At 40.0% G+C, this 20,828-nt stretch overlaps 1 protein-coding gene across 1 annotated transcript in view; it reads left to right on the top strand.

The window, feature by feature from the left end:
- The window catches only part of LOC133019374 (neurexin-2-like), a 94,028-nt gene that overhangs the window by 30,183 nt on the left and 43,017 nt on the right, over positions 1-20,828 (top strand). Inside the window, exons 11-15 of the mRNA XM_061085824.1 lie at positions 2,914-3,033; positions 3,120-3,501; positions 5,630-5,820; positions 6,893-7,066; positions 7,728-7,847. Coding sequence (XP_060941807.1) covers positions 2,914-3,033; positions 3,120-3,501; positions 5,630-5,820; positions 6,893-7,066; positions 7,728-7,847 — 987 coding nt within the window. The remainder of the gene's footprint in view (positions 1-2,913; positions 3,034-3,119; positions 3,502-5,629; positions 5,821-6,892; positions 7,067-7,727; positions 7,848-20,828) is intronic.

The raw sequence follows: 20,828 nt of genomic DNA, 5'->3' as shown, positions 1-20,828 counted from the left end.
AAAAAGGGACACTAGCTGTTACTAGAGATTTACGACACATGTATGAGCCCAAGCAAGCGTCCATTAAATTGAATGGATGACACTGTTTTTCTCTGATCAAGGTGAGTAGTGTGTGTGGGGTCATGTGTGTGTATGAATGGTGTGAAAGAAAAGAGTGTTGTCTCTGTAAATTCAATGTCCAACCTGCAGTTTATAGAATTGTTTTATTAATAAGAAAATAAAATAAGCAGATAAATATGTGAATTAATAGCAAAGATAAAAAATATATTGGAAGAAGGCTTCATATCCTTTATCTCCTCAAATATCTGACAACTCATTGCCTCCTCTACCACCAGATGGCATTGCACCATCATGCACAGTCTGCAGAAAATGCAAACTGTATCTCCACTTTCCTGTGTCAAAATGAATCACCTTCCTGATCAATTCCACTATACGTGGTGTGTCCGTGGCCTCTGAAGAGCTTAATACTGCAGATGTGATGATGGATGGCTTGTTAATGGATTTTATAACTGTTAACAGCAAATGGAGCCAAATTTAAAATTGCAGGATTATCGGCCTAAACGATTCAGACAGTCACTATTTAGTGAGCGCTGTCATTGGGGAGACTTACACTTTGCACCATAGACTCGTTATGAGTATCAGGATTAGTTTAGAACTCGAATGTAGGATCAAGTCTTCAGGTTTCCTGTACAGGTGCAGTAGCAGATTTCATGAAGGTAAGAAGTAGACCGTCTGCAGCAGCTGCTTGGAAGCCGTCCACCGCTGGATCCGCCGTGGGAGGGTAATAGCTGCAAGAATGAATGTTGCTGCAGTGCTCATGAGTAATTCTCTGGAATCTGGGGAATAATGGTACAAGGCACACTTTCTGAAAATGAGGCGTTCGCTGTGCAAAATTACCCCAATTACCATATCATGCTTAGATTACCACGCACATTCTGCATTCACAGTCTCGGCTCACCCATACTGCTGACCTGTTTGAGCGAACGGTCCCTTGAATTTATCAGTGTTAGATAAAATGTATATGTACATAAAATGTACAAAATAGATCCTTAAAAGGCAAAGCTCGCTCTCCAGCGAACTCGAAAAATGCACACACTTTGAATGGAGCCGACATTTCGACAAGGTTTACAGTCAGGTGTCTGTGTGAATACATATTATATTCCAGCATTGTACTGCCCTCTACACTGCGCCAATGTGAACACAAAACGCAGTCAGTTTTACTATGTGTACTTGTAAGAGGCCAAACTATAATGTTGCTCAAAGACACTTTACATAGGATTAAAAAAAGAACCGAGAAAGAAAAATAAAAACTAATATGTATAAATATGAAATACACAATCACAATCATATAATTATGATTATTTTATTTTAATTAAAGAAGTAGGCCTGAACCCTGATAATATTATTTGGCCTCAGTACAGGGGCATTTCAGGCTATTCAGATTTCCACCCCTGCAAATAAGCCACCCTAGACCAGATCGGGTGTAAATGCAGATGAAGCTGAACGATACTGATTGGATTAACTGCATAAATGTATTGTTAGTGATTATTTTCTGTTTATAAAAAAAAGAGAACTGACAGAACAGTGGCCCTTCAGGGGATTCTGAATCCAGCTGGGGCCAGTGCCCCCCTTACCCCACCCCTGGATCTGCCCCAGTTTTTTCAGACTTTGACCATCCCCCTCAGGAGCTACAAACGGCTGTTTTTCACATGGGCTTCAATTCTCCTTGAGATTTGTTAACAGATTTTCATGTGAGGAATGTGTTAATAAATACCACACACAAAAAATCATCACTCTGTTTTCTGTGGTGGTCGCCTCAACATCAAGGTGTTTGGGTTTAGACGCTGACATTAAGCAGCTCCCCCGGAAACACAGATAACATGCAGTGATCCCACATTCTCCTCTTTCATTGGAGTAAATCTTGGCCGTACCTGTGTTTTCGTGATGGTTTACAAGCTAAACATTTCTGTCTTACTGTCGGACATGATTCCAGCGACTGCTTCGTTTTTTCATTATCCAAGTAGAACCCATCAAATGTGGAGGGGATTGGCTGTCATTGATCTGTCTGGTGTGTGTAGTCGATATTCAGCAGGTGGATGGTGGTATCATGCGGTGCTCTGTAGAGACGCTTGATATGCAGCCCAGTACAAAGCGCCCGCCCCCCCCCCTCCCCAGTCGCCGCTTTATTTCCCCGAGGAAGAAACAGTGAAGTGTTCGGGAACCCGTTGATGTTTTCCATTTATTGCCCTCTGTACGTCCCCTGTAATTCTCCTGCACCCTGAGCTCAATTAGACAGACAAACCCCTAAAGGCAAAGTCAGCTTAGGCATGGCCAATTAGTTTCCCAAGCGATGTCAGAACTCCTTTGAACTGCCGTGTCGGCCTGTTGCATAGGCCCTGATTCGGGATGACGGTGCAGCAGTGGCAAGCCTCTGCACTGTGACCTATTTTGAAACCGGCAGAAAAATGCAGAGGATGGTGCAGAAATGCTGAAACCTAAAGCTGTATGTTGGGGCCAAGCCTCAAGATAAGACTTAATATAATCCCCCCAGCAGACATCAATAAAATGCCACTGCAAAGAGAAGCATGCATCATACGATTTTACAACAAAAATCTTTTTTAAATAGGAGCTACCCGTCTAATTTATTTGTCTCATTTCCCCTTTAAGTGTCTATTGATCGAATGCAAATTATTAGCTGCATACAAATCCTCATGGCTGTGTGTGTGTTTGTGTGTGTTTGTTTGTTTGAGTGTGTCTGTGTGCGTGTGTTTGTGTGTGTGTGATTCTGAAAGCAAGTGAATGTAGGCTGTGCACCCTGGGGAGAGACTGCGGCTCATGTTGAGAGCTTCGTGTGGAAAAAGTGCACTGAGCTGATTTAGCTACGATTCTCACTTGATGCTGTTTATGCCTCAGGCAAGGGACCGGAGGTGCTCCTGGTTGGCGACAAGCTGAACGACAACGAGTGGCACGCAGTCAAGGTGGCACGGCGTGGGAAGAGTTTGCAGCTCTCTGTGGACAATGTCACTGTGGAAGGTACTTGGGGAATGAAGGGGCTGTAATAGCAGGAGTCAAGATGCTGAAAGGTATTTTTCATTTAACCTTCATATTTTGCTCCGCAGGCCAAATGACCGGCGCCCACACTCGCCTGGAGTTCAACAACATCGAGACGGGGATCATGTCAGAGCGGCGTTTCATCTCGGTGGTGCCCTCCAACTTCATTGGCCATCTGCAGGCCCTCTCCTTCAACGGGATGCTGTACCTGGACCAGTGCAAGAACGGAGACATCTCCTTCTGCGAGCTGAATGCTCGATTCGGCATGAGGCACATCGTGGCCAATCCTGTAACTTTTGTAACCCAAGCCAGCTACCTGGCCTTCTCTACGTTGCAGGCCTACGCTTCCATGCATCTGTTCTTCCAGTTCAAGACCACCAGCCCTGACGGCCTCATCCTCTACAACACTGGAGATGGCAGTGACTTCATCATGGTGGAGATGGTGAAAGGGTAAGGGCTGGTTATAATGTATATACAGTGCAACCAGGCTGGGACTGAGGAAAGATACAAGGGACTTTTAGCTGCAAAAACAATTATACCTCGTTTTGTACTTGTATAATCTTATTTCAGTGCAAAACTCGAGCCACTTGAATATGAGCTTATCCTCTTTCTTGGGCTTAAAATTACATAATCATGATTTATATCTTGAATTCGTCAGCCCGCAGCACCGAAGAGAAACACATAAAAACATTTGTTCATCGTGAATTAATTTGTTAGAGGGAGAGAAGCACAGAGTGGAAGCCTGAGTGCACAGCAGACACGGTTACAACTGAACCAGTGTCGCTCTCACACTCAGACAGACTCGAGCACATTTGGCAACTTGACGCAGTCACAAATAAATGTAAGCATCCCACAGTCAAACCTCGTTGTCTTCTCAGTAATTAGTCAGCGGCGGGCCTCATTCAGCTCGGGAGCTCTGCTTCACGAGAAGCTCTCACACAGCACTAGGGTTGCAAAATTCCGGGAATATTCAAAGTTGGAAACTTTCCATGGGAATTAACCGGAATTAACGGGAATATACGGGAATTAACAGGAATAAACGGGAATATACGGGAATTAACGGGAATAAACTGGAAATGTTGTGGGTAATTTATACTAACTGTATTTACCTTGTCATAAACAGACATAAATATAAACATTTTGTTTTGTCATAGGCTGATTTGAGCCCTGAGGAAACTTTGGGCACTTGACTATATGCTTCTGCATCGTTGTGTCATTCTTAACATAGGTCTTTGCACAGTATTTGCAAATGTACACAGCCTTTCCTTCTACATTGGATGGGGTTAAATCTCTCCACAGATGCACGTGGCATTGTTCTGTAGAATAAGGGTTAGGGTTAGTTTGTAAAAAAAACACTAATGCAATGCCAGAGATATAAATAGTTAGCCAAACAATTGGAACCGCTGTAAACATATTTTACAATTGATGGATAAATGAATGTAAATAGGCTAGATGAACAGATGAACAATCCTCAATCAGCATGCTAATATATTTTCCCCAGTAATATCATCGAAACCTGACTAGTCCTGCACACTACAACAGGCCTCAATCAGCCCTGCTGTAGTGTGCAGGATGCTGGGAATTATCTGTGCATGTGATGGAAGAATGCACAGTGGAGGGTTAAAATTCAACGTGCAGTGTGTGCTGCATTCCATACATCTTTAAAATAGAGTTTTGAATGATGTTTTTATTGCTCAGCGTTTAATTTGCCTAGTTTTTTTTTTTTTTTTCAAAATTCCCAAAATTCCAGGGCCAAACTTCCCATGGAAAGTTTCTGGAAAGTTTCCGGAAATTTACCGGAAACTTTCCGCCCCTTTGCAACCCCACACAGCACCGACTAAAAAATGATGCTTCTTCAAAACGCTTGTGTCATAGTGTTGAGGCTGTTCAATGCTTCGTTCTGTGAAGTGTATCAGGTTTTCCACGGCCGTTGCCTCTGAATCCAGAACAACAACATGCTATGTAAAGCACACACAGGGCGGAAAAATGCCAGCTCTGGCTCAGTGTGAACAAGCAAATGTGGTCTCAACAGGACTTTAGCTGGATCTATGTCTAAAGGGGGGATATTGATTCAAGTGCTTGGAAATGTCTGACGTCTCTCACTACATCCTGTTGTTCATGTGGATTTGCACCAAATTACCCACACTCTTAAATATCAGTCCCCTAAACATGCCTGTTTCTTTTCATCAAGATCCATAAATTAATCGCTGAGAAATCAACTAAAATGTGGAAAAACGGTCTCTCATAATGTTAAAGAAAGTGAAAAAAAAATCTTAGGTATAGACCAATTTAATGGTCTCTACCCTGACCCATATTGCATCCTTCCTCTAAGTTTTCTGTCCATTCGTTTTTGTGTTATCCTGCAAAAAATGTAACAAACAAAGCCAGTGAAAATGTAGCCACCTTGTCGGAGGCAATAATCATGCATATCACGACAGAAGTTTTCTTTTTCTATCCTCATGACGTTATAATCATCAATCATCCTTAATGCCATGTTGTAAATGTCATGTTAAATATGGAAAAATGACACTAGGTGAGAAATACTGAATGTTTACATCTGTATTGTCCTGTCCTCCAGGTACATTCATTACGTTTTTGACTTGGGAAATGGGCCGTCACTAATGAAGGGAAACTCTGACAAGCCGCTCAACGACAACCAGTGGCACAATGTGGTGATTTCCCGTGACAACAACAATATGCACATCCTGAAGATTGATGCCCGCACTGTCACACAACACACCAACGGAGCACGCAACCTGGATTTGAAAGGTAACTCATCTGAACATTGGAGCAAACTAATACATTAGCGGATATAATGATTAATTGACTTTGTTGTGGAGTTTTGATTTTGTATTATTCTTCTAATATCGCTCTAAAAGGAATACACACACAGACTGACGTTTTACTTTGTGTGCAGGTTTAAACTCCTTATATGTAGCATGCACCAACATTAAGTGTTATGTGGGATATGGGCTCTGGAGTTTATAATGTTCAGTTTTGCTGACTCTGTCATAAATGCATAAATTCAATTAACTGTTTATTATTGAGGTCACTGGACCATATATTAAATTAATGGGTGTTCCTAAATTATTTGTCCTTACATACATGAGGAGGACAGAATATTAGGGAACACCTCTGAATGTAATGCAGGCCATTACAACACCATCACTATAACTATGACCTTGATAGTATAACCATATCATTAAATGAAGTCTGGAGCGCAGTTGATTTATCGGTTGGCTGATAAAAGATCAGCTGATATGAGCCTTTAACAGACATATCTGTATCAGCGTTTGCAGATAAAACTTTTGTTTTACAGAATAAAAAAGGCACAAAACTTGTGCATTTATGTTTATATATTACGTAAAGAAATTTTATTGTTTTATTTCCTAATGTATTTGGTTTTATATTTGTGTTTTCTTTTTATTTATAATAAAATGTATGGTTAAATTGTTAAATATCAAGTCTCAATTACATTTCCTTGTCATAAGGGTTGTATATGCCAGAAAAATGTATGTATATATTGTATATATAATGGTAATTCTTGACTAACTAATATCGGTATTAGCACCCTCCTCCCAAAAACACATGTGGGTTAGACTATATTTACCCAACTATGACTTTAAGGCAGCACAGTTAAAGTAGTCTGCATAAATGTATTCAGGTGTACCTAATAAATGGTTTCTGAGAATTAATGCTAGAATTTGCATATTACCATGATGACACATCTTCAGTTTAGTCATTAACTGGTTATCTTATCCCTTTACTATGTGCATCGTCTGTGAAGCCGGCCTGTGTTTTAGAACATTCACCAACATGGGATTTTTCCTGTTTCTCACAGGGGAGCTGTACGTTGGTGGTCTTGGGAAGAGCATGTACAGCAGCCTGCCCAGGTTGATAGCATCACGGGAAGGATTCAAGGGCTGCCTGGCATCTGTGGACTTGAACGGAAGACTCCCCGACCTGCTGGCAGACGCCCTCTACAAGGTGGGGGAGGTGGAGAGAGGCTGCGGAGGTGAGGAAGTGTGAAACACCCGTTTATCATTCCTTTAATCTGATTTCGTAATATATCCAGTATCCAGGGCAGAGATGGAACCAGATTCACTGAAAACTAATAACATCACATGAAATGAAACTACTTTGCTGAATACTCCACCATGATTGGCCAGTAAACACATTTTGTGGTTTATTTTTTTCTCATTACACAGGCTCACATGCAACAATATCACTCTGCAGTCAAGAAATCCAGCTACTTTTGTTGAGTCTTAATCAAACAACAAAAGACAACAGTGAAGCACTGAGTTCCAAATTTTAAATCTCTGCGGGTCGCCGCTCATTCAACAGTAAACAGACACAACAGTTACATAAGAGCACCCAAAGGTCCGACTCACGGAGTTTCCAAAATGAAAAGGCTTCTTCTACATTGTAATAGGAATGAGCAAAGTCAATTTTAGACCAGTATCAGTGAGGACATTTGATGAGTAGAAAATAACTGTGGCCCGATGGTGCTTTCAGGCTCTCCAACACGAGTAGAGTTTTCCCAATGCTCCTCCTGAGAGTGTGACTGTGCATCAATAATGATCAGACAATCTGATTCTCTGTCTTTACCTCCTGATCTACTGTGCTTTGCTACCTAGTAGATGTTGCATGTTAATCCTGCTGCCCACACTCTGCAGGTCCCAGCACCACCTGCACAGAGGACTCCTGCCACCACCAGGGAGTGTGTCTGCAGCTGTGGGAGGGCTTCTCCTGCGACTGCACCATGACCACCTACGGGGGGCCGTTCTGCAGTGACCGTAAGTGCAGCTTTATTACCTCTGAGCGGTTGGACCTGTGGGGATTCTTTACTCTTTAATAGGAAACTTGTCAACACAATGGAAGCGATGATAATGATCAGATCGCACTATTAAGTAAGTGGTCGACAATTGAAAATGTCTGTAAAATACATATTATTAAGGCTGTAGTATTGAGATATTTATATCTAGGATACATATAACTATTTTTGTTTCTCCAACTTTGGTTTCTAAAGCTTTTGCATAGGAAATATTTACTTATGGCAAGAGCACATTGATCATCAACAGTGATACTGTTTGTAGTGATTTGTAGTTATTCGGTAAAGCATTTAAAAACTCTACAAACACTCCTATTTGGTATAATACTATTGTATCATAATAATTACATCAACATCAATGACTGACCATTCTTTTGTTGTATTTGATTGTTTTTTTATTACAATAACCATAACTTGTAAGTTTTAAGTGACACTATAACTTTGTTTATTATAGTTTTTTCTTAAAATGCTCTTCTACTCAAAGGAGAGTGTGATGGGAAACATTTCTTGGCCTTACGAACAGACACACACACACACACACGCACGCACACACACACACACACACGCACACAGACACACACCGACTGACATTAACTGTTCACCTCATGCATTAGACCACAGGGTGATGTACTGTCTTTCTAGCTCGAGGACCTGATTAGATACTTTCACACCAATTGCCCCACGACACATAGACATCACCACATTTCAAAAAGCAAATCTCAAATCTGATTGCTCTGCCTTCTTCCACTATAAAGTGTCCTCTATGTCCAGCATAATGGAGCCTGTCTTTTACCAGAAGCTTTTCATACTTATAATAGCAAGAGATTAACATTAAGCTCATTGGTCCAGTGGTCATGGTGAGTTAAGCTTCATTTGCTGCAGAGTCATTTAGAATAACTGCAACAATTGTGCCTTTGTGGTAATCATTATTGAAATGTGCTGCTTTTGCAGAAGTGTTTTTAGAGGGGAAAGGACATTACACTGTGTAAACTCTGCAGGGGGGTTATTTGAGGATAATTTGTGGATAACTGCCAGAAAGTTGCGTTCCACCAGAAGGAGATGTCTTGTAATTCCTGCAAAGTAAAGACATTTTCCTCACTGATCAGTGTCATTATTTTAGCTGGACAGTTTTAAGTAGTGGTCTAATTCTAACCTTCACCCCTGTCCATTTTATTGGTTGGTTGGTTTTTAAGCAACGTTGCACAAAAACTACTAGACAGATTTGCACATTAGAGAGAACCCATTCAATTTTGGTGATGATCGAGGAATTTTGTATTACTTTCTTTAAGATTATGAGATGAGGCCTTTTTCATCGTTTTCACCATCTTCATGACAAAAATCAGACACATGAACATCAATCAACATATATGATTGTGTGAAATTTGGGGATTTCTTGTTTCTTACTTGGTTTGTTTGTTTTCTTGTAAGTAAGATTACACAAAAACAACTCAACGGTTTACCAGGAAACTTGGTGGAAGTTCTGTACTTAAGTCTGAAATCCAGAAGCTACTCTCCTCCTCCGTCTTCCTTCTAGCGTCACAAACTCACACTGCCAAATCAGCTCACTGCTATCGATCTAACCTGCAGTTCAATAGTTCGTCCTCTGCACTGCACTACAGTACGCTGCTCGAGCAGATGTTTGCTGTCTGCATGACCAAGAAGTCCACCACAGCCTAACATAAGTTATTAATACATTCTGTTTAAGTAAAAAAAATGCTCTGTGGTGTCTGATGACCGCAGGACTTCTGTGTATTGATTTTCCTCCTCACTTCGGTATCTCTTAAAATTGACTTTCTACACTTTTTATAACTAAGTGTTGTAGACAGTGCAGCTTTTTTTAAACTCTTCATGTCTATTTCCAGGCAGATAGCGGTTGTCGGCAGCGGCGGTTTGACTAAGCAAAGAGAGGGACGAGGAGCATGTTGATCCTTATTAAACCTGATAAAGATTCCCGGTGAGATGCTGGTATGCAGTTGTTCAATCATGCATTCAAAGGCCTCGCCATTAAAATCAGTTCCCAGCATCCCTTAAAAACCATCCTGGAGTCTTTCACACATCTTCTGAGTGAGAGTTTCAAACAGCCGCCTAAGGCTAAACCTTTACAAGACTATTTCTAACAGGGGATTTTGACATGAGCGCATTTACAGTAAAACTTGGTTGTCACAGAGGGAGGCTGTTTAAAGAACATTGAACACAGACAGGATTCATGTGTTGTATCTGTATTTTGAGTCAAATCAAAATGTGCTTTAAGAACCACAGGAGCTGAACACATGAAGTGTAAAAGTGTGTGATCCCTTTGAGAATGGCTTTGGTTCCAGAAGTAAAACTCCCAGTCATTTTTTCCATTGCGATCCAGAAAATCCGTATTAAAAGAATTTTAATCCTGGCAATCCAGACAAGCTCTGAAATGAGTTGTGGGCATAAAACAATTTATTCAGAACAAAACAAAAAACATTCGGAAAAACGGCAAAGGTATAATACTGTGTGCAAAATTACTTTGAGACTGAAGGAACTGAACATCCCATCAACTAAAAGTGACTTCCAGCTTGCTGCCTCTTGCATTTATGGTAAATGGTTTTGTATTTATATAGAGCTTTTCTAGTCTTGATGACCACTCAAAGCGCTTTACAGTACAGTTTTACATTCACCCATTCACACACACATTCATACAGTGCATCTATTCGCAGCACTTTGTTATTCTATGGGGGGCAATTCAGGGTTCAGCATCTTGCCCAAGGACACTTCGGCATGCAGATGGGTCAGACTGGGGATCGAACTGCCGACCTTCAGGTTGGAGGACGACCACTCTGCCCCTCAGCCACAGCCGCAACCTTGTTGTTAACATAGTGTTGCAGTACATTTGAGTTTGTATAGCGTTTGATATAGTGTGAAGTGTAGTGACCTTGTGAAGTAACTCTGAACTATCTGATCGTAGTCCAATGTAGCCGACAGGATCTTTGGGGTTTTGGTGAACGTTTCCATGGTAACAGTGAGATCCACCAATCAGAGATGTCGCTGTTAACCCTGAGGATTGTGGGTACAGCAGTGATTCTCCTTCTCTTGACATTGCAAATAAAACACGTTGAAATCATATACAGACTTGTGGCTTCTACAGGAGCATATATGCTTGTTTCACAATCCTGTGGCTGAGAGAAGTTTGCCTTGGATGGTTTCTATATTATTCTGATAATCAAAATCTCTATTCAGATATGTTTTACCTGTTGAATCACAATGAGGGTTTAATCTAAAATATATCCCTGCATTGAGAAACCTATTGTTACGCAATTGACGGCAAAAATAACAGTTTTCAAAGAAAATACAAGTCATTGCAGCATTTTCCATTTTAATCTAGTAGTGTTCAGAGAGGACTCTCAATCATGTGGGTGGTAAATGGCACGGCTGGCTGATATCAAAGGTCAAACCAATACATCAGTCCGACTGGAAAGGAAATAACAAGCCCCATGCGTCACATTGAGACATCATCAGAGTCATTAAAATAAATGGGAAAAGTGACAATAAAAAATAAAACACAGACAAATTTATAGACAGGACAAAGGGTATGCAGCCGTCAGTGTTTGCTGGTAAAGTCTGTCGGGCTCATGCACAATCTGCTGCCTCGCTTATCTCGCCTCACAAATAATCCAGCCCATGTCTGTCTACCGCTCCAGAAAACTCCCAGAAAGCAGCATGAAAAAGAAAAGCAATCGCCGCGTGTTCCTGGTGTTTGACCATCAATCAATATTATAACCTCATAAAAGTGTATAGGAGCTTGTTTAACAACGAATAATCCTTTGTGCCCCACTACATTTATATTCATATACAAAAGCAATTTAGCAAGTGTGCTACAGACATCTGTGCTAATTTACCTCGAGGTCACTGTTTCATCACCAAAGTCACCGACATGTAATGATGTTCTCTGCTCAATTTTCAGCTTTCTGTAAACATATGGAGAGTGTAATTATCGGTTAACCTCTGCCGTTTATAGATGATTGTTTTGGCATATTCATTTCCTTGCTCTGTGTGTGTGTGTGTGTGTGTGTGTGTGTGTGTGTGTGTGTGTGTGTGTGTGTGTGTGTGTGTGTGTGTGTGTGTGTGTGTGTGTGTGTGTGTGTGTGTGTGTGTGTGTGTGCATGTGGGATATGTGTGGATTTAGTTTACAGTTAGGCAGGATTTGGTCCTGGTTAAGATTAGTGGTCAGATATGAATTGTGTTTAGGTAAGAGTTAGGTATGAATTGTTCCCAATTAAAGTTATGAGATATGGTTTTAGGTTTGACTGTTTACAATGAATGGAAGTAAATGCAAAGTCCTAATAAGGATAAATGTCAACTTTCTATATCTATATTCTCTATGAAGCCTTGCAACCAAAGCTTTGCTACTGTTCTGTATGAACTAGCTTTTCTGTCTGCTTGTAGCCATTAGTTGACACAATTATATGTGGCCCACAAACTCACAGTGAATCTTCTTTTGGCCGTCTATAACCTGAAGGAGTCCTGGGCTATTTGGGCCATTTTGTTAATTCTGTTGATTTTGCGTTTATACACAACATTAAAAAATGTTTACAATGCCATTGTTTGGTATCTTATTTTTCAACATAACTTTGTCTTTATGACCAGTCATTAATTGTTTACTTTGATGAAGTATAGAGCAACCAAAAACTTGTGTTTTTAATTATAAAGTAAAAACAAAGGATTTTAAACTTCGAAAATTGAAAAAATGGGTTGTTAATGAAGTAAAGTAATGAAAATGAAATTGTAAGACTGATATCAGATAGAGTTATACATACTGTTTCAAATAGTGTAAAAAGCAGGTGTAATCATATGCGTTCCTTTCATTTTTGTATCTATATGATATATCAGCACTCCATGTTGTACTTTGTGACGTCTTGGACCAGTCATATGATTTGATCATGCCGGTGTAAACGGTGCCTCCTGAGAGTTAAGATTTATGGTTAGTGTATGTATATATACCTATATATATATATATATATATATATATATATATATATATATAGGTGTATATATATATAGGTATATATATGTGTGTGTTTGTGTGTAAAACACATGGCATTCCATCTGACATGGCTTTATGTAACTACACTAGCATTCTCTATCTGCAGAGTGGAACCCACCTCCGCCATTAATTTATAAGTCAACATTTCCTTTGAATTCCCAGGGAAGCGAGGCAGACTGGAGCTGATAGCTTGCAGGCACGCAGGCAAGGTACAGCAACATGGCGCTAGACAGCAGCTGTCTTCCTTTCCTGTTTCAAATGCCAGTTAGCAAGCATTGTATTCAGACTCCATTTCATTTGTCAAAACAAATTGATCTCCGTTTCCTCAGGAGAGCTGGCTGAGGTTTAGCGTTATCCAGCAGAACCTATATTTATCCTCCTCTCAATATATATATGAGTACATGTATAATTTTAAGTTCAAAGAAACTGTCATTTAGATTTCTCTTCTCCAACTTTTGGGAAATGTTTGGGTGTAGAGCTTTGTGTAAAACACTTGTGTGCAGTGTGGAGAAAATGGCCTGTACTCTGTTGTAATGTCGTATAAACTGTGACAAAAGTTGTATAAAAAGTGCTCGATCAAATCCCAATTTTTCTTCGACCTTCACGTCAGGTGGAGTCATCCTCGATTATGAGTGTGTCCCAAAGGCCACAAGGATAATCCAGGATAGAGGTTCAGACTTAATCTTGTGCCCCGGGACCGAGGCTCAAGAAAACATATTGCTGTTCATAACATGGTGACCTACCCGAAATAGACTTGTGAGCCACTTCTCGGTCTGAACTATATAAAGTCAATGGTATGGATTGTGTTTGGAGAAGCTGGGATCAGACAGACATGATGGGCACTTGACACAGGGATTTACGTGAAGTACAGGGTAACTAATTATTTATAACCCATATATAGACTTGTTATAAAGAGATTTCCAGCAGACTGAATGTAGTTTTATTGATTATATTTCAATGATTATATTTGTTTAAAAACTGCAACTCCTCCGACAAACACAAAAGGATGCTGGATTTGCTTATTAGCGACAGAATCATCATGGATATGTTTGGGAAATTTTGGAGTTGGAGAAAAAAGGGGTACATTGCCTGTATATTAATGAACACTTATCGATGTCTTTATATTTTCTTACAGACAGTAAATAAACCATTTAATACATATATACACATTATACTAATGAGACTTGATATTTAATGTTACCAAAGTACAATATAAAAACATAAATGATCTCAAGATTAACATTTCTCTGTAATATTATGTCCACTTTATGACTCATTTTATTAAGACTGACATATCCAACAGATTGCATTTTAATATATATACACTCACACTATGAATTGTTAGCATACAAGAGGCCATTTCATGGAGGTACGTAGGAGTGGAGGAGTGGAGGAGGAGGCCGGCACCTCCCACAGGGACATTCATTTCACATTGCCAACCACTAAAACATCAAGTTCAGTGCAGCTCGCACAGTGTTACATTGATTGAGCCTTTGTAAAATGAGACAGCCGTCTGTAGAAATAATCATGCAAATTATTAGGGCCGAGCACATTGGTCACATTACATCTTGAACAAGTCAGGCCTCCTGTATTTCACCGTTCTCATACGCATGTAGGCGTTGAAAGTGAAAGAGAGTCTGACCTTCCATTGTTTCCCAACAATAACCTCTAGGTGGTCGAGTCCGTGTCCCTACTGAGCTCTACCTCCTGCTTGCTTCAACATTTCAAAACAAAAATCCCACCCACCCTTTTACACAACATCCTACATGATACGCTGCGTGTAGAATTGAGAAAACACCCGTCGACCATGTAATGAAGTTCACCTTGTTACCGGCCGCTCTGAGGTAACGGCGCTGTGTGTCAGCAGCATCCACGAGACCTCAGAGAGCAATTAACAGATCTCTGTGTCCACTGGCTGCAGAGACGCAGTAGTCGCTGCTGCTTTTCAACTTTCAAACGAGACATTTCTAGGATCACAGGCATCGTCCTCCTCAGGAAGCAACCGCCAACTGATTCTCTTGATAAGTGGAAATTGCACTCAAGCGTGGAGGCTATATTCACTGTGCATCCTTTCAGACCAGTTACAGTAGTGGACTCCATTAAAGTTAACTTCTCATCAAATTGCCTTTAATTCTTCGCCATGATTCTTGTCCGTTCGTGCTGATTCACCCTGTTTGTGGGATGAATTTGTGAAAACCACTGCTACCGCCACAGATTGAATGAATTTTGTTAGAAACGCTGCACAGAAAGTATAATAAGAATCATAGATCCGCCAATTACTTTGAATCTGCACCAAAATTGTATGAGTTCTTTACTGTCCCATACTGCATCCTCCCACCAAGTTTTGTAACAATCCCTCCAGGGGTTTTGCAGAATCCTGCTTACTAACAGACAGTGGAAACATAACCTCCTCTGCAAAGGCAATAACTTGATAACATTCACACGCAAACATGCATGATTCATTTTTCTATACAGAAATCCTCCTTGCTCAAGTACTATTTCCCAGACATCCTATGATCTTTATATTTTTGCCGCAGTCGACATTGCCCTCAGTTCAGCCTCCCGACTTCAGCTGTGTTCAACATGAAGACAGTGTATCCCCACAAATGATCGTCTCCGCCACATCTCTGCTCGCTGTGACTCATATGGAACCTGAGCTCAAGACTGCCGGCGCAGCTCCTCACAGCTGCAACACAGAGGTAGAAAAGCTGGAGCAATCTGTCAGACACTGGCAGAGCTTAGAAGAAGTTATAAGAGATAACCTGGGACTTACAGGAAGCTAAAACATCAGGCAAAATCATCCCTGCGCTGAAACACACCACAGGTCGTTGTCTCACCACTCACAGCATATTTACAGCTTTTTAGCCTTTCAGGCATGAGTGGGGGACGTTTGACATTTACATAGATGTGAAACGAAGTCGAGCACCTGAGGGAATAATGTCCCATTTGGCTTTTTTGTGTTTCTCTTTCGTCGCAGTTTCTCACATTAAAAAAAAAAAAACGTCTTTGTTGTCTTATGTGTTGTATTTTCAGGGGTTTTCTCCAAAGGGCATTATTATGTCATTAGAGTTGGGATGTAGATACCAAACAAAATTTCCAAATACCAAATATTACACAACGTAGAAAGAATTAGTGTGACACATTCACAGTGTTTATTAAGCCGTTAAGGAATTAATGTGGTTACAAAAAACACTGAACTACTGACTTGGATGTTTGGGGGAGGATGTTAGTATTTGAGAATAAAATATATGCAAAACAGATATATCAATATTTAAAATTAATTGGCTAAGATATTGTTATCAAACCTTAATTACAAAACCATTTAACTGAGGCTAAGTATTTTAACAATAAACTTTATGATAAATAACTGAAACACAACTAAATCAATTACTTCAATTAGGAAAAGTAACATATTCTTACAAATCTATGCATATAAAATGCTAAACATTCCTGCATCTTTTTTTCTGTTATATAAAGGTTTTCATTAAAGCAAACATTAACATGGATATGTTTTTGAAAGGCTCATTTATGCAGAATTTATCTGCTAAGTAATAAATCTGTCGGACTTTAATGAAGAATAATTCATGAAATGTTTCCCCAACAGCTGGCAGAAGAATTTGATTGACTCTCAACAAGATATTTGACAGTGCAAATAGAGAGGAAGGGATCACTGAATTAAATGAAATAGTCTGCTTTGCAGCAATTTTATAATGACCAGGGTGTAGATGTGCTAAAGGGTGAAAGAGAGTTGAGGCTGAAAAAGAAAACAAATCAGGCCGCATGCTTTTGAGAATTACATACTACAAATACCGGAGGATGGCACTAAGAGAAATGACAGATTGCTAAATTATACAATCGTCACTTTATTAGATAAAAGACAGAGGAACCTCAAAAGTTCAGTTCATTTAACACACAGATAAGCAACCAGGGAAATGCGTCTGGAAGAAAGAGCAATGGCTGAACTTTCTGTTAATCTAATTTGTTCCCTTCCTCCTTCTGATTTCATGAAATGAGTTTTCATTTGTATGTGAGCAAAAATAACAGTTTAGTTATGGTTATCACAAAGTTTTCAGCTTATTTATATCCAGTCTAATATGAGAGGAATATCTAAACTTTATTTAAAATGAATGGAAATAAGTCAACATTTTGACCTTTTTTGATAACCTTGAACCAATCCTGCTGTTCTGTCAAGTCTTATTTGACTACTAGTAGTATTTTAGGTTTGGCAATAGTTTCTCACCTCTGCCGGGGAAGTTCTGTTTTGGCTCCTGTCCGTTTTTAACCTTGGTGGATGGATGGGTCTTAGACCAGGAAAGAACCCATTACATTTTGGGCTGGATCTGGACAAAGATTTACTTTCTTTAACCTTTGCGAGATTGGGAGTTTTTTTCACCAGTTTCCCAGAAAGTAATGTGTAAATCTTGATGAAAAAAAACAGACAACTTACTGCAGATCCAAATAAAGATCCAGATCTAGTGGATTTAAATAAAGTTTCCTAAGGGGACAGTTGGGTCTCGGTGGAGGAATGCACTCTTCTGATTGCCTTTCTCGTTTGACATGAGAAACTTCAACGTTTTCTAAAATATTTCCAAGGGGCAGAAATGTGCCTCCAGCTTCCTCGGTCTCATTTGTGTGTCTGCAGAAGACCAAAGTAATTGTCTTAACTGTGGTGTGATTCAAAACACCCCCACTAACAGACTCAATGGGATGTCAAAGTCGTCCATTTCCGCTGTCTACTGCTTCAACATAACACCATGTTACAGGGGAAGACCGCAGGGTAGAGGAAATACACAGTTTTCTTGCTCAAACCTGCGTGAGGCTACACTACAAGGACGCAATTACAGCCTTTCACAACATGTATTACTAATACAGCACTCACAAAGTTACTCACAGTGAAAACCACTGTCTAATCATCTCCGCTCTGCCCGCTGATGTGTGCTGTTTGGATCGCAATGTTCTCCACTGTGGCTGAAGCGAAGGATTTTTAAACTGAATGGATTTCTGTTTGACTGGAAATTACATGGGAGTGCTCACTTTTTCCTGCACCCAAATGTATTTGAGTTTCTTTTAATACAGTACGCAGGAACATGTTATGCCCGTGACGTAATGTGCAGCAAGATGAACGCAGCAGCAAAGCCCTGAGTTCCAGCATCTGTTGTTTTTTTCTCCTCTCTTTGCAGCTTAAATTGTTTTACAGTTTTGTAACGTTCTGCTGTTAGGATGAAAGCAGGTGACGGCTGTACACAGGGGTGTTGATTCACATTGGGATCAACAGAGTTTTTAACCCATTCACATAACAGTGATTGGTGTGAGTCAGTTGTATGTATCAAAAAAAGATGTCATCGTGGAGCTTCTAGTTCTATTGCTCCATAGATTCAATATCACATTTGTAAAAAACGTTTCAGTATTTTTGATTTGTGTTTGTTTACCTGTTTAGCCAGTTAAAAAGATGTGCTTTCTATATTGCAAAACACATTCAAACAGAACAAAACTGAAGTTAATAACGCTGTCACCAGAGATTTAGGTCTTTGCACAGAATAGTAATGTGTTTTTCCCCCTATTTTACAGTCTTCATATTCTTGTTGCATTGCATGGAAATGATCATATTATATATCAGAGGCACTATATCATTATTCTGAACTCTTATTTTACCTCAGTACATTTCTATCTAATAATAACTTATTATCTTCCTTCTCCTAACCATCATGACGTACAGTGTCAGGACCCCCTGGGGTATCGTCAGACACAGAAGGAGGGTCACAAGATGATTCCCAGTAATCCAATCACATCAGACACAATTATCATGATCATACTGAGCCACAAAGCTTAAACATACTAGTTCAATTTAAGATAATTAATCAATTAATACATTTTCTTAATCTCCGTGTGACCACTGAGGTGATCACGACGGATTAATGACAGCATCAGGTACAGCAGGTGGATTTACAGCACCAAAGAAAACATTTCAATATATGAATGTAGATGAATTATAAGTGAGCACCGATGTTTTTAATAGATACCAATGTTCAGACTATTGACCTTATTTGGAATAAGAGCATAGCCAGATTATGACAGACATCATTACGTCCACTAAGCCGTTATGTCCGATGTTATTCTGCCAGTTTAAAAACCATAATCTGAAATAGTTTAATGTAGGATGCTACCGTTAAACATTCTGAGTGTCTTCTTTCTAATTCTGAAAAAGTTCCTTTGAACATTTTTCCATCAGGTTTACGCCCATGTTGGTAAATGCCGTATTTCTATGTTGCAAAATGCTGTTAAAACTCTAATAGGATTTATTAATGCAATTAAGAAATGCACGTGTTTACATAATGTGAGTGAGGTCAGAAAACTCCACATGTCCTAATACAAGGACATGCTGCTGTTAACATGTCAGTGTCTTATTCAGACTATTGTCTTACGCTAGTTAGTATCAGAGTATTGGTGTCCATGTAAATGTAGTCAGTATCCTTTGGGATAATGGTGGGTCAAGTTTTTTTGGGGGTCGTGGGCTGAAAGCTTGGGAACCGCTGATGTAGTGAATGTGCTTTTTAAGCAAAGTGAGTCACCCGGCTCTATGGCTCCGTCTGTCTGGTCAACCACTTTGTTTGAGTCTGAAATGATCTACTAGATGGATAGCCATGGAAATGTGGTGCAGACACTCATTTCTATTTGTCCTGTACTTGTTGCTGCAGGCTTGCTTTTTGTTTTCAGGGTAACAATTGAAGCAGTATTTCTTACTGAAAACAGTCCAATCGTACCCAGTAGGCTACTTCCATGCTCTCATTAGCCCCCAGTATTGACATCGTCAGTAATCAGTAATTTGTTCTTCACAAACAAACCTGCTCATTATTTAAAGCCACCAGACTTCCTTCCTGACCTCTCGTAACCGCTGGGCGAAGGGTCACGTATCGTGGATAATTTAATGCGAGTTGAAAGCTCATTAGGATGCAAACAGACGCGGGTTGTGCTCAGCTATGTTTAACAGATTGGAAAATACAAGCCACGCTGCCAGTTTCACTCAGATATGCGACAGGTTATTTCATGATTAGTCATGGTCTCTTATGACTCACCCGGCAAAGACTGACTGCTGGAGAGGCAGTTCAATCTGCTGCCAATGTCACACTGACTAAAAGAGTTAGGAGAAATATCCAAACCGCCATAACACACACTTCACTCACTCGTCCACCAAGGATTTCAAAACACGGTTACAGTGTATGAGATTGGAAGATACAGGAGGCAATCTAACATCGCCCTGCAGACGCTCTCGCTGTTGACTGTGTGAGACGTGCTCTCATACCTTTTATGAGTTATGATGGCTTTTATACTATGTCCGTATGTGCCAAATATGATTTGTGAACTTAATGGGAGTTTTGCTGAGCTTACAGTAAATAATAATTACATTGACCCCAGAGCCATTCCATTCTATATACCATCTCAGAGTTTCACCTGTCAGCAGGCTGGATACCGGACATGCATCGACCTAATCTAACAACCTAACAACCAACCATCTCAGCTTCTGTGCGGCTGATTTGTTCTAAGATCTCTCTACAGTTAGACTTTGCAGTTTATCATCACTGCTCGTGTGCTATTTAATTAACCATGTCACGACTCACATGTGAAGCCCATTCATAATCATTATTCTTTATTATAATGGGAACCCAGATTCTCTTAAACCGGTAAACACTGGAAGATTTAACTTTGGTAGTTATTGAAATAACAGTAATGCCAGTGCACAGCTAAATCAGATATGTTAGATTGTGCAGGAAAATCATTCCTCTCCTTGGTCTCATATGGAGTTCATTCAATAACATTAAAATACTTCACAGAGGAGAATTCACTGCTGCTGAGCTGACGTGTTATTGCCACGAAGCCAACACGTACTGACTGAGAGCCTCCGTGAGAGACTTCCTCCATTTGTGCCTGCAATCTGTT

The sequence above is a fragment of the Limanda limanda genome, chromosome 14 (genome assembly GCF_963576545.1).
Source record: "Limanda limanda chromosome 14, fLimLim1.1, whole genome shotgun sequence".
Lineage (NCBI taxonomy): Eukaryota > Metazoa > Chordata > Actinopteri > Pleuronectiformes > Pleuronectidae > Limanda > Limanda limanda.
This window is presented reverse-complemented; position numbering and strand designations above follow the sequence as displayed.